Source organism: Mercenaria mercenaria, chromosome 10 (genome assembly GCF_021730395.1).
Source record: "Mercenaria mercenaria strain notata chromosome 10, MADL_Memer_1, whole genome shotgun sequence".
Taxonomy (NCBI): domain Eukaryota; kingdom Metazoa; phylum Mollusca; class Bivalvia; order Venerida; family Veneridae; genus Mercenaria; species Mercenaria mercenaria.
In genome coordinates this window covers 75,235,199-75,250,491 of record NC_069370.1, presented here as the reverse complement: position 1 = coordinate 75,250,491, position 15,293 = coordinate 75,235,199, and the positions used below count along the sequence as shown (strand labels likewise).

Below are 15,293 nucleotides of genomic sequence, written 5' to 3'. Positions count from 1 at the left end.
TTTCAAAAACAAAGAATGTTACCAGTATTTCCATGAAATTAATCATTTACCAGCATTTCCATGAAATAAATTGTGTAAACAGTAGATCTATTTTCAAAGTAAATCAAGTTACTTCTTTTCTATAAAATAACTTGCTTGAAATTTCCTGTGCAAAATGAGGTCTGTAGTAGTGCCTGCCATATGAAAACAAAAATATTTAAAACTGTGACATAAACAAAACAAGTGAATGCTTTTAGTAAAAGCACATGTCTCCCCATACCAATTCATTTCCAGCCATATCACAAAAACCTTTTGTGATACAAGTTTATTTTGGAAAAGAGAAAGAGAAATGACCAAAACTGTATAAAGAAATTGTATGCAACTATAACTAATCAAAAACAATTAAACAGGAGCAGTGTGTAAAATATATATGCCCAAACTGATGGTCATCAGGAGTCAAAAGCCTAATAGTTTGTGTGGTATATAAAACCGTGGTACTAAGCATCCCTACAAAAATTGGTTGAAATCCTAGCAGTTGTTTCAAAGTAGTACAGACAAACTTTTGTGACAGACTAGTGGACAAGACAAAATCAATATATCTCCCAAATGTAGGGAGATATAATAAAACATGTTACCAGAATTCCTGTAAAATCAAGTTACTAGTATTTCCAAAATAAACTAGAACTGTCACAGGAGTGACTCATACCCCCACCATACGGTCTTGTCACAGAAAAATGGCAACCATAAGAAATCTTAAAAATACTTTGGTGTACTTCATCCTAGGTTTCCACATAGAAGTAATACTAGTATAATACTAGTATAGTAATACTAGTAAATATATTAAATCTCTAATATTAGAGATACACTAAAAGTGAATACAAAAAAGTGTCTTACCGGCCCATGTTACCACAGAAAAATGTTTTTACTTTTTACATAGGACTTATAATAAAAAAGTTAGAAAAATACCTAAAATATTGAAAATCTAAAAATAGGATTTCTAAAAATAGACTTATTCCTGGAATTTAAGGGGAAGAAACTCAGTACAAAAGTTAAAAAAAAAGGTTACTTCCCTTTGGCTCTAAGCCAATCAGAATGAGATATAGTGAAAATACATCAAAATTAACCTTAAATTCTAGGTAAAAGGGGACACAATTCAAGAAAAATTAGTGTCAGAGTTATGCACCTTGTGTCACATGATGTGGGTGATGAGGTGGAACATCTATTTTAAGTCTGAATCAAATCCATTCAGTAGTAACTGAGATATAGTGAAAATACATCAAAATTAACCTTAAATTCTAAGTAAAAAGGGGCTTAATTCATGAAAAATTGGTGTCAGAGTTATGCACCTTGTGTCACATGATGTGGGTGATGAGGTGGAACATCTATTTTAAGTTTGAATCAAATCCATTTTGTAATAATTGAGATATAGTGAAAATACATCAAAATCAACCTTAAATTTTAAGTAAAAGGGGACATAATTCATAAAAAATTTATGTCAGAGTTAAGTACCTTATGTCACATCATCTGGGTGATGAGGTGGAACAACTATTTTAAGTTTTAATCAAATCCATTTGGTAATAACTGAGATATAGTGAAAATACAACAAAATTAACCTTAAATTCTAAGTAAAAGGGGACATAATTCATGAAAACTTGGTGTCAGAGTTATGCACCTTGTGTCACATGATGTGGGCACATGATGTGGGTGATGAAGTGGAACATCTATTTTAAGTTTGAATCAAATCTATTCAGTAGTAACTGAAATATAGTGAAAATACCTCAAAATCAACCTTAAATTCTAAGTAAAAAGGGGCATAATTCATAAAACAATGGTGTCAGAGTTATGCACCTTGTGTCACATGATGTGGGTGATGAGGTGGAACATCTATTTTAAGTTTGAATCAAATCCATTTAGTAATAACTGAGATATAGTGAAAATACAACAAAATTAACCTTAAATTCTAAGTAAAAGGGGACATAATTCATGAAAACTTGGTGTCAAGAGTTATGCACTTTGTGTCACATGATGTGGGTGATAAGGTGGAACATGTATTTTAACTTTGAATCAAATCCATTTGGTAATAACTGATATAATAGATTTCGGGACGCGACGGGACGGGACGGGACGGGACGCGACAAAACTGACTCCTATATACCCCCCTCAAACATGTTTGGTGGGGGTATAATCATGTTACCAGTATATGTGTAAAATAAATCAAATTATCGGTATTTCTGAAAAATAAGCTGAAATGTGTTGTGCTAAATGAGGTCTGTAGTAGCGGTGTATGCCTGATTGTTCCTACCTGCCTATTTACTAATAAAGCTGTGTATCAAAACTGAACATATTGTTTGTTTTGTTTTCTATACACTTGTAGTCTATTCAAAACATTCTTCTTTTCAGTATATTTGTCACTCCTAATATCAGAAACAGTTATGTATATATAATGTATTATCTACATATAGTGCAGGGTTTACAGCCCAAACATAAACAGAACACACTATTAACAAAAAACACTCATAAAGGATATGTTAAAGGGCCGACTTGGCTATAAATTAGCTTCCAGAGTCTTGTGGTTTTCCCTGACATTAATGTCCATTATATCATAATGTTTATCTCATTTCAATGATCAGCCATTACCAGGTACACACTAAGGCTATAATGCTGGACATGGTTGCTCACTGACCATCTGGGTTCCTCTCAGAGAATATGTTCATGCTCCAGTGTGGAATTGCACTTGTGATACAGAAATAATATTCAATCAAATGTCATGTGCAATAATATATATACCAGTAATTCGATAATTTACAGTTCAATCACTGTGAATCATTTGTAGTACAATCACTGGGTCTGGGAACTAAAACCCCCATTACTTAGTACTTGAGTTTCTGTTTTTCTGAAATATATCTTCCATCGTTTTCATCATTGGGGGTTAGTTTTTTTATGAAACACATACTAAGATCTATTGTATTTCAAAGTAACTTGAGCTTGCAAAACAAAATGTGATATTAGTAATTTATTTACATAAATATGAGACAAATATGGATTTACAGTCAACTCGTTCCTTAGTCAACTCGTCTCCCAGTCAACTCGTCCCCGATTTGGTCATTTCGTCCCCCTCGGCGATTTCAAATTTGTCATTTCGTCCCCCTTTTTAGGTGACACCGTACATTACTATCTATGTGCATGACTGAGATGAATGTGATTATAGTAATTTATTTAAATAAATATAAGACAACTAAGGACAGCGTTGGTCTACGGATCACGGGGTAGACAGTTCGATCCCCGGGCAGGGCGTATGTTCTCCGTGACGATTTGTTAAAAGGCATTGTGTCTGAAATCATTAGTCCTCCACCACTGATAATTCATGTGGAGAAGTTGGCAGTTACTCGCAGAGAACAGGTTTTACCGGTACAGAATCCAAGAACACTTGTTAGGTTAAATGTCCGCTGTTACATGATTGAAATACTGTTGAAAAATGGCATTAAACCCAAAACAAACAAACAAACAAAATAACACGATTATGAATGTGATAATTGTCGGGGGTTTTCCCCCTATAAATCTAACCCTCGGTAAAAGGAGGTAATCCCAAAGCAAAAAAAAAAAAAAAACAAAAAAAAACAAACAAAAAAAACACGAAAAAAACTGTGTCTTTATTCCAGATTCCCAAATGAGTGTTACCTTTTTTTCTTATTTATTTATTTTGCTGTTTTAAAATAGTTTTGATAAAGTGTATGTATATTTTGTTTACCAAAGGATCAGTTATACTGTTTAACAGTTTCTGAAATGCTTTATTATGCAATCTATTAATACCTTACACACAAAATATTTTGACATCTATAGATTTTGAAATTTGAAAATATTCCCACAAGAGCATTATCCCAATTCCACTGGTTTTGATGGCATTCCCAAAATGATGAAGAAAAGGCCTGATAGTAATTTATTTACATTACTATAAATGTCTGCGCATATATATAAACAGATGGAGAAAGAGTAATATACAATAAATTTACATGTATATACAATAAATATATTTACAATAAATTACATATTAAATATTTGCGAAGATATGGATTTACTTCATGGAAAGAATATATCAATATGCATGTATAATGAATAATAATATACTTCAAAAATTTAATAAGCCTAATCAAATAGGACCAGTGACTGGATAACGACATGGAAATAGTAATAAACCTTCTCTATTGTAGTTTATTTTGTGCTAGAAGAAGTTGCATTACTTCATGTTTTTTTAGTGTGACACAAATACCATAATATCATAATAACAGTGCTGAATAGTTTAAATTTGTATATTTTTATCTTTTTTTTTTTTTTGTGAATATTTTTTAGAGATTCAGAGTTCAACTTGTATTTTCTCTCAGAGATATTTATACAGCATACATGCTTAGTGTGAAATTTCAACATGTAACAACACACACCTGATTCCGAAAACTGACCAAATTAATTGCTCTCTTGCAATTCATGCTGGGCGTAATGGCCATTAAATTTCCATGTTATAGCTGTAAGCAGATAACTGATAAAAGTTGCCTGGAGAACCAAGTCGGCCCTTTAATTGTAAAGAATACAGGCAAACTATGGAATTCAGAAAAAAACAAAACAAAAAAACATTAAGCAAATTGTTTCATTGTAAACTTTTTTTCCTATTTCTAGCGATCTATCTTATTTCCCCAAAATTACATAAAGTTTACAGTTCAGAAACATACTTTATCCAATGTGTCCAAACAGTAAGAATTAAAATGACAACAAAAGAATAATTTTCAAATTCAGAAGAAATATAAATCTGGTACAAAATTATCTGTACTGGCAAAATGGCATGAAATCATGTTTGGTTCTACAACATAATTATATTACATGTGACTTAATGGGATAATATCAATCAGGTAGGTCTATCTCTGAAAACATGTATAGGAAAATAATGTAATTTTGATTAAATGTAATTACAAGAATATCTACAAAATCAAATACAAAAAGTCATAAAATCTGGCATGTAACAAAACAACTATATATATTTTTAATGGACAGAAAACAACAAAGAAACAAAAATTACAAGCCACCAACACTGTTTGGTGACCATTCATATTTACAATAAAGCTCTCAACACCGGTTTATTCCACACTTTTATTTATACCAACCTTCTGCACTTTGTGATTTCAGCTTTTTACAAATACATTATGTAAGTCTGGTAATGCTAAATGTAATAAATTAAAAGTTTACTTGTACTTGTAAAGTTCTAAACATGTAGAATTATGTCTTGCAGGCTACGTGAATACTGTATTAATATTCGTGGGCAACTAATTTTCGTGATTGAGTCAATCCACGAAATTTAATCCCAACTAACAAGTAAAATTCCCATTCATTTTAAGTTCAAAAGCTGAAATCCACAAATTCATATCCCCAAGAAATTGTCGTTTTGACCAAAACCATGAAATTTCATGTCCATGAAATTAAATGATTTTACAGTAGATTACTCCGATATACCTTTGCAGACACATTATATAGAAGGATTGCACATAGTAGTAAAGCTACAACCTCTCAAAATATTACACAATTACATATATAGACATACGTTTTTGTTATGATACTACTAATTATATTTCTTGTTGGTTTTTTTTTGGGGGGGGGGGGGAAAAAGGAGGAATTTTATGATCCTGATCATCTTTGGTCTAACTTCACAAAATGTGCCAATTAACATCCAATGATTCAACAATTAACACAGACAAAAATACACAGACATGAAACATTCTATAATACTATCTTGTAAGTCATATAATGTTCTACTTCTACTTTGTTATAATTTTCTATATAAATCTTTACAAAACATAACATTCTATCACAAATTGTGTTCATATTCCCCCAAACAAGTAAGTTATAAACATCACACATTAAAATTCTGGACAATATTCATCCCTGTTTTAAGACTTAATTCATATATTTAAAAATGTAAAAAATTTCCATTCCTATCATTTGTGCTTTAATTCAAAACATTGAACTACAACTTGGAAATATTGACTCATTTCTGACAAAACATGGCAAATGCAAGAAACTGTAAACTGGGAAATAAATTCAAGTTGTTTTTTCTTTGTATGCAAAACGTATCTAAAACTGAGGTAGACTGTCATACCAGTATCATATAATCTCTTAGGCACAATTTAGGTCAACTTTAAAATATAATCTCTGACAAAAATAAAGTTACACTTTCCTTATCAAAATCTTTTAAATTAAATCATTACAAACCTTAATTAGAATCGGAAGAAATTCACACTCCTGCCTCTCAGTAAAGTTTTGTACAATTATTGTTTTTCAGGTCAGATGATACGAAGATTTATCAATCTAGGAAAAATGATATTAACAATGGGAAAAGCCCCACGCTGATATCCTTTTTAACAGGTTAATAAGTCATCATATCAATGGACCCTAAAAAGCAAAAACTGCTTCCTGATTGAAATTGAAAACGTTCGGGTTATTTGAAGAAAGGAGTCATTAAATTGGAAAACTGCAGAAGTTGGTAGATATGACCAAGTGTTATGGTCTAAATTTGTGTAGGACTTCATATAGTTAAAACGTCACTGCTGAATTATAACAGGCATGCTAACTGGGACTTTAGCACAGGTCAATATCAATGTTTTGCGCCACCACATTTTATCACTAGTACCTTTTAGGCCAATGGAATGGACTATAATTATAGATTTAACAGTAAGGCATAACAATAACTTTTAGGGTATAACATTAAACCAACAAAGCTGCTGAATGTTTTTGACAACCCATTTTCTGATACAAACACATGATAAATTATATCAGCCTGAATAAAAATTGTGCAAAGTAAACAATCCACACAAAGCCAACATTTTACCTCTCGAAATTATTTAAATTTACATTTCACACTTTAGGCTGTACAAACACAACACCTTTTATAAAACACAACAATAGGGGTTATTCCAGCAATACGTAACATCTTCACTAATAAGTGAATATACAAGTTTCTCATAATTATGGTCAGTGAACTTATCAAGCTTTTGTCAAGGCCAACATCACACAACAAACTACACTATCATATTTCCCAGTTTACAATTTTCTTCAACATATCTTCTCTCATGTTTTGACAAACAAAAAAATCTTAAGAATCATAAGCAATAACATCAATATAACCAAACATCTTGGAATGCTTGCAATTGGAATTCACATAAAGGAATGGTTTTCTTTATAAATATATTTCAATTATGACAAATATCACATTGAAAATCAAAAGAAATACTTGCAAAAAGGCAATATACAAACAAACATAACAATGATCCTAAATAATGATAAACTATTTTCTTCTTATAAACATCTTAATAACAGAGTTTCTTCTGATATAGTTTTCTAAACCAACCTTTCAAAAAAGGATACATTTTCATTAACTGTTATCAAAGTTGATGCAAATGCTGCAGTCTGGTCCACATTTTCCAAAACGAGGGTTTTCCTTGATTTCTCTATAAACCTAGGGTATACTACCCATTCTATAAACCTCCAGGAGTTATAAACCCAAGGTATGCTACCCATTCTATAAACCTCCAGGAGTTAGTATTTTCTCAATTTTCTTTTTTGAATTATCTTTGAAGAAAGATTTTGATGAGGTCCATAATTTTCCATAGCAAATTTAGTCCTTTATGGACATAAAAAAATTAAAACTGAAGTTTTAGCTTTACTTACTGTTACAAAACTTTCAGGATTTCTAAGTAAAATATAAAAGCCACAGCTCCCTAATAAATTTATAGAGAAAAATAACTGACCTATGACAGAATTTGACACTGGGAAGAAAAAAAAATTTGCCATAAAAATGTTATTGCTAAAGATATCTTTCAAATTCACAAAGGAGTTACTATCACCTCTCAAGATCTTAAGAATGATGTACAAATGCAATCTAAATCAAGCAACATCAAAGTCGAAATATGGCAAGAACCCTGCTACAGATTTGGTGGACCAAACATCAGAGCTATGACAGGACAGCCTCTACATACCCGTTTTTGTTTGTAGGCTGATGTGAAAGTGAAAAAAAAGAGAAATTTAAGAAATACCTTTGAGGTAGATTTAGCATAAATGTCTTGCAATTTTAAAATAGTTCCTTAGGCAGAGGTAGTACGATAAAAATTCCCAACCTTTCTGTGTACTACATAATATGACATTAATGCAAACTCTCATCATGGAGGTAGTCAATTAAAAACAATCAAAATATCAACTAATTTACCATATACAACCTAGACTACTCATCCCTTCAAACATAAATTATCTCCCCTTAGAAGATACTCTCCATTTAGAGGTAGTTTTGGTCCACTTCACTCTTTTTGGTGAAGATAAAAATAGCCTCATCTTTTTCAAATACAGATAAAATTCAGCTCTTTTAAGCTACTCTTTCTTGCAGAGGTAGATCTAGTCCACCGTGTAGTTTCTGCATTTTCACAATGCAGTTGCCATCGAGATGTTTTTCTAAATTTTTCGTAGTCACAAACCCTTCCCCACAATAAGTGCATGCATTACGGGACTTCAACATGTGTATCTGGGACTTCATGTGCCGATTCAGGTCAGACTGAGTGACCCCCTTGTAGTTGCAGAGTTTGCAACAAAACTCTCTTATCCCTGAAAATATAACAGAATTCAAACTCAAACAGGTACAGCAGAACCTCAGTAAATATCATCTCTGAAGAGAAATCATTTCTCTATAAGGAAGACATTTTCATTTCCATTTCACAAACTACTTTTAGCAGTAACAAATCCTCTGTACAACAAACACATAGTCTTTTCAGTTGTGTTCAGTCTATACAGGTTGCACTGTAAGTTCTTATAAATACTTTTCCCAAAATAGATTCTTATACTTGATTTACAAGGCCAGCAAGAAACCACATTATCTGGCATCTAACATACAGCACAAGCATCATAACAAAAAAAACAACAACATAAAATACAGTTACACACACCTTAGTGGCCACCTATATTAAAGAGCCACTTGCCTTATACCCCAGTCACACATACTGCGCGGACAGCTAAGTCTAGCCACGGATAGGAACGTAGTAATCCGTATCGATCCGTACCTGAGCTGTACCTTAACGTAGTAATCTGTATTAATTCGTATCAATCCGTACGGCTCAGGTACGGATCGATACGGTTTACTACGTTTCTATCCGTAGCTGGACGTAGCTATCCGCGCCATATGTGTGACTGGGGTATTAAACAGCATGTCAGCTAACTCCACAAAATCACTTTTTGTTCTAATTTAACCTTGTCTTAATCAATCACATGCCTTAATCAGGCAGACAGAGTCACTTTCCTGGCTAGCTGCTCAATACAAGTTTGACAGAGGGGGAGGGTGGAATAAGGTCTGTTCAAGAGGATTTTGTATTCCATCCTTCCAAATGACAGGATCCTTTTGAAAGTTTACAATCTAAACAGTTTTCCTTATGGAATACCTGGTACTAAACAGCTTATTGCAATAACCAAAATATTCCAAACATCATTACAGAGCTCCAGATTAAAGAAATTTGAAAGGCATCTGAGATATTGATCTACAAAATGATGTTCCGATTTAACTTGTCTGCACTTTACCAATTCTCCTTTGTTAACATTGATCATTCAGTTTTATTGCTTTGGCAATTTTAATGACTCAACTAGCTGCAGGAAGTTTCTTTGATTTTATGAAACTGAGTGCATATTTCTTCATTTCATAACCTGGTACCTCATTGATTAATAAGACCTGAAATGCCATCTGAACCACAATAATACAAGTAGCCTACTAGTTTTCTGAAGTCACAAGTTATGAACATGGCATACAAAAATAAAATCTTTTCTATGTCTTCTTTAAATTATGTTCTGGACACAAATTAGGATAGATCTGACCTTTCTGTGTCCTTGATCTTTGACTTAGAGACCTGGTTCATGGACACATTGTCTCATTGCCATCTACTTGTATGCCAAGACTGAAATCAAAATCTTGAATGAAATTATGCTCCTGACACGAACATGAAGGACAAATTTGACCTTTGACCTTCATTTATGACCTTGACCTTTATCTACAGATCTGGTTCAAATACCCTGCACAGTATTTTACTACCTCTCACATATTAATGTGTCTGTTTTTTTAGCTTTGGACATCAGGATCAATAACTGGGTGTACAGTACAACAGCATGGACATCTGAATCAATAACTGGGTGTACAGTACAACAGCTTGTTATGGTCATATACACATTTCCATGAGGCTGGCTAACTGTCATCAGTCAACCTAATCCATGCTTCTCGATTCTGTAGGTTTACTGACTTAGACTCCTCAAGTAACTGACAAGTTTCCCACATAAATCAAATTGAAGACACGTGTCTCATGCACGTCTGTGTTTGCACTGCTGCGGTTGGCGGTGTATGGAGACTGTGTTTTTGGAGCATGTTTTTCCCTGTTTAATATTCATCCTTGCTCTTTTTCACTTCCCCAAACCCTCCTACCACTTTACCTACTCCTCATTTGCATATTATGAAAATGTACTTGTTGGATTTTTAAAGCAACAACATAATGGTAACGGAGAACATTGGCATAGATGGTCTGTCGTAGTCACACTCTCTCTACTGAACTGGGGACCTACCAGGGGTTTTTATAACTTGCCCCTCATGGGTTTGAGCCCTACTTAGGCATCATATTAGGAAGCCACCCATCTTGAAAAGCCTTTGGTTCTACTGAGGTTCCTGCATGTTTCTATATACTACCTGAAGGGCACCAGAGATTTTCCTCAACTATTAAAAGGTAGAAATTTGCTATTTGTCCAAACCTGTGTGTGCAAACTCAACAAACAAGAGCGGAGGACAGCCTGGTAAACTGAATGAATATAACAGTCCAAAAGGAGGCAAAACTTTATAAAAATTCAAAGTAGTGTTAAGAAACCTCTCCTTTGCAAATCAGATCATTACAGTGAACAAGTGTGTGAAGTTTCAATCCATTTCAAGTGGGTACTGAGACACCAGCTTACATGCAAAAACTTGAACAAAAATTGCTAAGTCAAAAATGGGGCAAAATTTTGTAACAAAGACAAGATGACCATGATGGTCCTGAATTGCTCACCTGTCCCCACATGAACATGAGTATGACATCGTTTTTTCTATTATTTGACATAGTGACCTAGTTTTTGAGCTCATGTGACCTAGTTCTGAACTTGACCTAGATATCATCAAGATAAAAATTCTGACCAATTTTTATGAAGATCCATTGAAAAATATGGCCTCTAGAGAGGTCACAAGGTTTTGCTATTATTTTACATAATAACCTAGTTTTTAAAGGCATGTGACCCAGTTTTGTACTCGACCTAGATATCATCAAGGTGAACATTCTCACCAATTTTCATCGAGACCTCATGAAAAATATGGCCTCCAGAGAGGTCACAAGGTTTTTCTATTTTTAGACCTACTGACCTAGTTTTTGACTGCATGTGACCCAGTCTCGAACTTGATCTAGATATCATCAAAGTGAACATTCTCACCAATTTTCATGAAGATCCGTTGAAAAATATGGCCTCTAGAGAGGTCAAAAGGTTTTTCTATGTTTAGATCTAGTGACCTAGTTTTTGACCGCATGTGACCCAGTTTCAAACTTGACCTAGATATTATCAAGATGAAAATTCTGACCAATTTTCATGCAGATCCAATGAAAAATATGACCTCTAGAGAGGTCACAAGGTTTTTCTATTATTTGACCTACCGACCTAGTTTTGGAGCGGATGTGACCCAGTTTCGAAGTTGACCTAGATATCATAAAAGTGAACATTCTCACCAATTTTCATGAAGATCCATTGAAAAATATGGCCTCTAGAGAGGTCACAAGGTTTTTCTATTTTTAGACCTACTGACCTAGTTTTTGACTGCACGTGACCCAGTTTCGAACTTGGCCTAGATATCATCAAGGTGAACATTCTGACCAAATTTCATAAAGATCCCATGAAAAATGTAACCTCTAGAGTGGTCACAAGTAAAAGTTTACGCATGCACGAACGCACGCATGCACGGACAGACGACGGACGCTGCGCGATCACAAAAGCTCACCTTGTCACTATGTGACAGGTGAGCTAAAAAATAGTGTTTTTGAACATGTGCAATGTTTTTAGTCGGTTTATCACACTGAATAAGTTTGTGGAGTTTCAATCCGTTCCCACAAGTGGCTACAGATTGATTGTTGAGTATGCCAATAAAAGTCAAGAATATGAACCAGTGTACAACTTCCAACTTGGGTGCTTGTTTACTGTTCAAGTTCCTCCCATGAAAAATCCATTCAAATAAAATAAAGAATACTAATGAAATAGAATATTGGGCTAAAAACGCATCTGAAACTATTAAATGGCCAATACTATTAAATTCTTTAAGTGTCTTGTTGAGAAATATTTCTACAAACCTTGATGTCTCATCATATGGACCTTGAGCTGACTGTTCGTTCTCGCGTAGTAGTCGCAGTAATGACATTTGTACGGCCGTATGTCTGAAATATAACAAACACATATATATATATCAGCTACTCAGAAATCATTCTTTCTTCTGGAGGAATTGAATTTCATGGATACCCATGATTTCTCCAATCCATAAATATTTATTCTGGGTTCAATCTTAAATTGGAAGAGCACTTGCCCACAGGGCAGCTTCAACTATATCTTTACTTGCCTAAACCAAATTCTAGTCGCCTATATACTATTCAACTGTAGTGCCTCAAATGTGGTGTGCATTATAATGCCATGAAAACTGTTCATAAACTATGTAGTACAACTCTATTATTGACATCATCTTATTTACCTGGTACTCAAAATTATTCATAACGATATTAATAAATTTAGCCTATTTGCCACATAAACTCAATGATTGAAGTGATCAGGAAAAACTGGTGATAAAAACAGTTACCGTAGATACCCATGTATAATGCGCAGTTTTTTGACCCCCGGGACCACCCCCGAATCGTGGGTGCGCATAATACACAGGTATAGACAATTTTCCAACTTCAAAACAAGTTTGTTACCGATGTTCGCCATTTTGGTAAAGGGAAACTACTCCCCGCGCTTACTGTCTCCGCTAAAATCTAAGATTGCCGTTACGTTCCGTAAAAGATCGAATTGTTTATTTTTTTTTCAAACAAAATTAATTTCATATAAATTTAAAAGTATTTTGACGAAAGAAATGTTTATAAATCACAAAAATTATGTTACTAATTAAAGATCGAGAATTATCTTTAACCGAGATCAAACTGTGAACAACATAATTGACACGAGGTGACACGTTGATTGCCGGTAATTACTGGCTTTATGATCGTGACAAAAAGACTATCACACCTTTTGTTATCAGTTTAAATTGAGAAGCTTATGTCATTTTGAAAGATACCATTCCGAAATATTGAATCAGCTGCTATTTATTTATTCAAAATAGTGAATTAAAAAAGGTAAAACAACAAATATAACAATAATTTACTGGTTTTATTTTCGAGAAAACAAAAATCGATAGTACCGTGAGACCGATGCTGCTCTCCGCCGTGGAGATAAAATTTATTACCGGTGTCGATGTAAACTCTACTTTCGTTTTCCATCCACCTCAAAATTGACCAAAATTTTTTTTTTTTTTTTTTTTTTTTTTTTTTTTTCCCAGGATTTTGGACTAAGATCGGTGGTGCGCATTATACACGGGTGCGCATTATACACGGGTATCTACGGTAAGTGGAAAAGGTCGGTCAAATTACCAAAAAAGAAATGACTCAAGTTGCTATACTACTTATTACTGAATTAGTTACGAAAAACATGTTTATTTGAATAATTCTTACAAAACTGACAAAATTATTACTGTATAATGACAGACACCCCGACAGTAAATTGTTGCGGGTCACATAGTGACAAAATCTGATGCAATGATTTCAAGGGATTTTCAAAATTTAAAAAACGGCCAGAACAGAAAATGGTGCCAAAAGAAAGATCAAACTTCATGAATAGGATGACAATGTTTGTGAAATAAAATATTCTTTTGAAAGAATGGAAAGTTTAGCAACAGGTAATAAATTTCAAGGAATACTTTAATCAAATTACATAAAAATTTCAAGAAATATTATTTTCCATTGGAAATGAAGCATGTTGTGAGAATACTGATAAACTATAAAACCTACAAGAAGTCTGAACATTGCTTGGGTTTCTCAGATTACACTGTATAATGCTTGTAAGTGCACTGTCACTGCTGGTTCATAAATGATAATTTTGTAATTTACTATTCTGTAATATAATTGAAAATTTTTACATTCACATAAATTGCTATTCATTTAATGCAATAACAAGACTGGAAATAGGAAATAATTTACAGCACTAATATGTAGATAACATGCAGGTGTTTGCCTAAACTGCTGTTTCATTTCCACAAAGACTATAGAATATAGTTCTTATATTGCTAGTAATAAACAATGCATTCAAAATTATTTGAGGAGAATTTTCAGTCAATGTGTCATTTCTGCCTATGCTACCAAAGAATAAAAAGACAATAGCAAAGATGCATCAGCAAGATCTATATCAGCATACACTGTGCAGACATCCCATGCCAGAACATCATTTTTCAAGGCTTAAATAAGGTATTGCATCTTTCTACATAGCTATTTGTAAAACATGCCTATTACTGCAAACATTATGCAATCTAAATGATTTCTTTTTGATAGATCTACTGCTATTTACAGTAACCCTGCTAAAACTTACTTCTAATAAATATACTTCACTAAATTACATATCAATACTGAACCCTTATGTCCCAGAATGTTTAATCACATAAAAATTGTCAATTGAAAAAAAACAAACTTCTGGAAGTTTTGACAGGGTGTCATAATGACTCTGTGTGTTTGGGTCTGGAAATGTTTATAGGGATCATTACGACTCTGCGTGTTTGGGTCTGGAAGTCATTTTCAATTTTAGGAGGTCACTTTTTATAATCATTTTCAACTGTTCAAAACTAAAGGAAGAGAAATACGTATGAATAAACAGGGCTGCTCTGATAAAAAGAACAAGGCCAAGCATTAATTTTATAGGTTACTATCTATTTCATAAAAAAATTATGGGTTTTGTTTACAGTATATTTGTTACTAATTTTTGCTGACTATGCAACATTGTTATTGATCACATTAATTTTAACATTATGTCTTTTAGATATTACGTAACTTCCATTTTACTTGTTTATCTTAGATAATGTTTTGATCCACTTATTTCACTGGGAGGTATCTTCTGGCAGGAAGTATTCTTAATTTCCCTGTATTACAGGTAAATAAATACAGTACTTGTTTTATTGATCC

The 15,293-nt window shown here is 33.3% G+C and overlaps 2 protein-coding genes across 5 annotated transcripts in view; one reads left to right on the top strand and one right to left on the bottom strand.

The window, feature by feature from the left end:
* The window catches only part of LOC123560111 (aspartate--tRNA ligase, cytoplasmic-like), a 97,077-nt gene that overhangs the window by 13,258 nt on the left and 68,526 nt on the right, over window positions 1-15,293 (top strand). The gene's annotated exons all lie outside the window — the stretch shown is intronic.
* The window catches only part of LOC123561108 (zinc finger protein 236-like), a 43,042-nt gene continuing 32,036 nt past the window's right edge, over window positions 4,288-15,293 (bottom strand). For all 3 annotated transcript variants that reach the window (XM_045353293.2, XM_053516522.1, XM_045353294.2), the window contains exons 6-7: window positions 12,393-12,476; window positions 4,288-8,610 (exon numbers count right to left, since the gene is read on the bottom strand). In XM_045353293.2, the coding sequence (XP_045209228.2) occupies window positions 8,375-8,610; window positions 12,393-12,476 (320 nt within the window). In that variant the 3' untranslated portion in view covers window positions 4,288-8,374. The remainder of the gene's footprint in view (window positions 8,611-12,392; window positions 12,477-15,293) is intronic.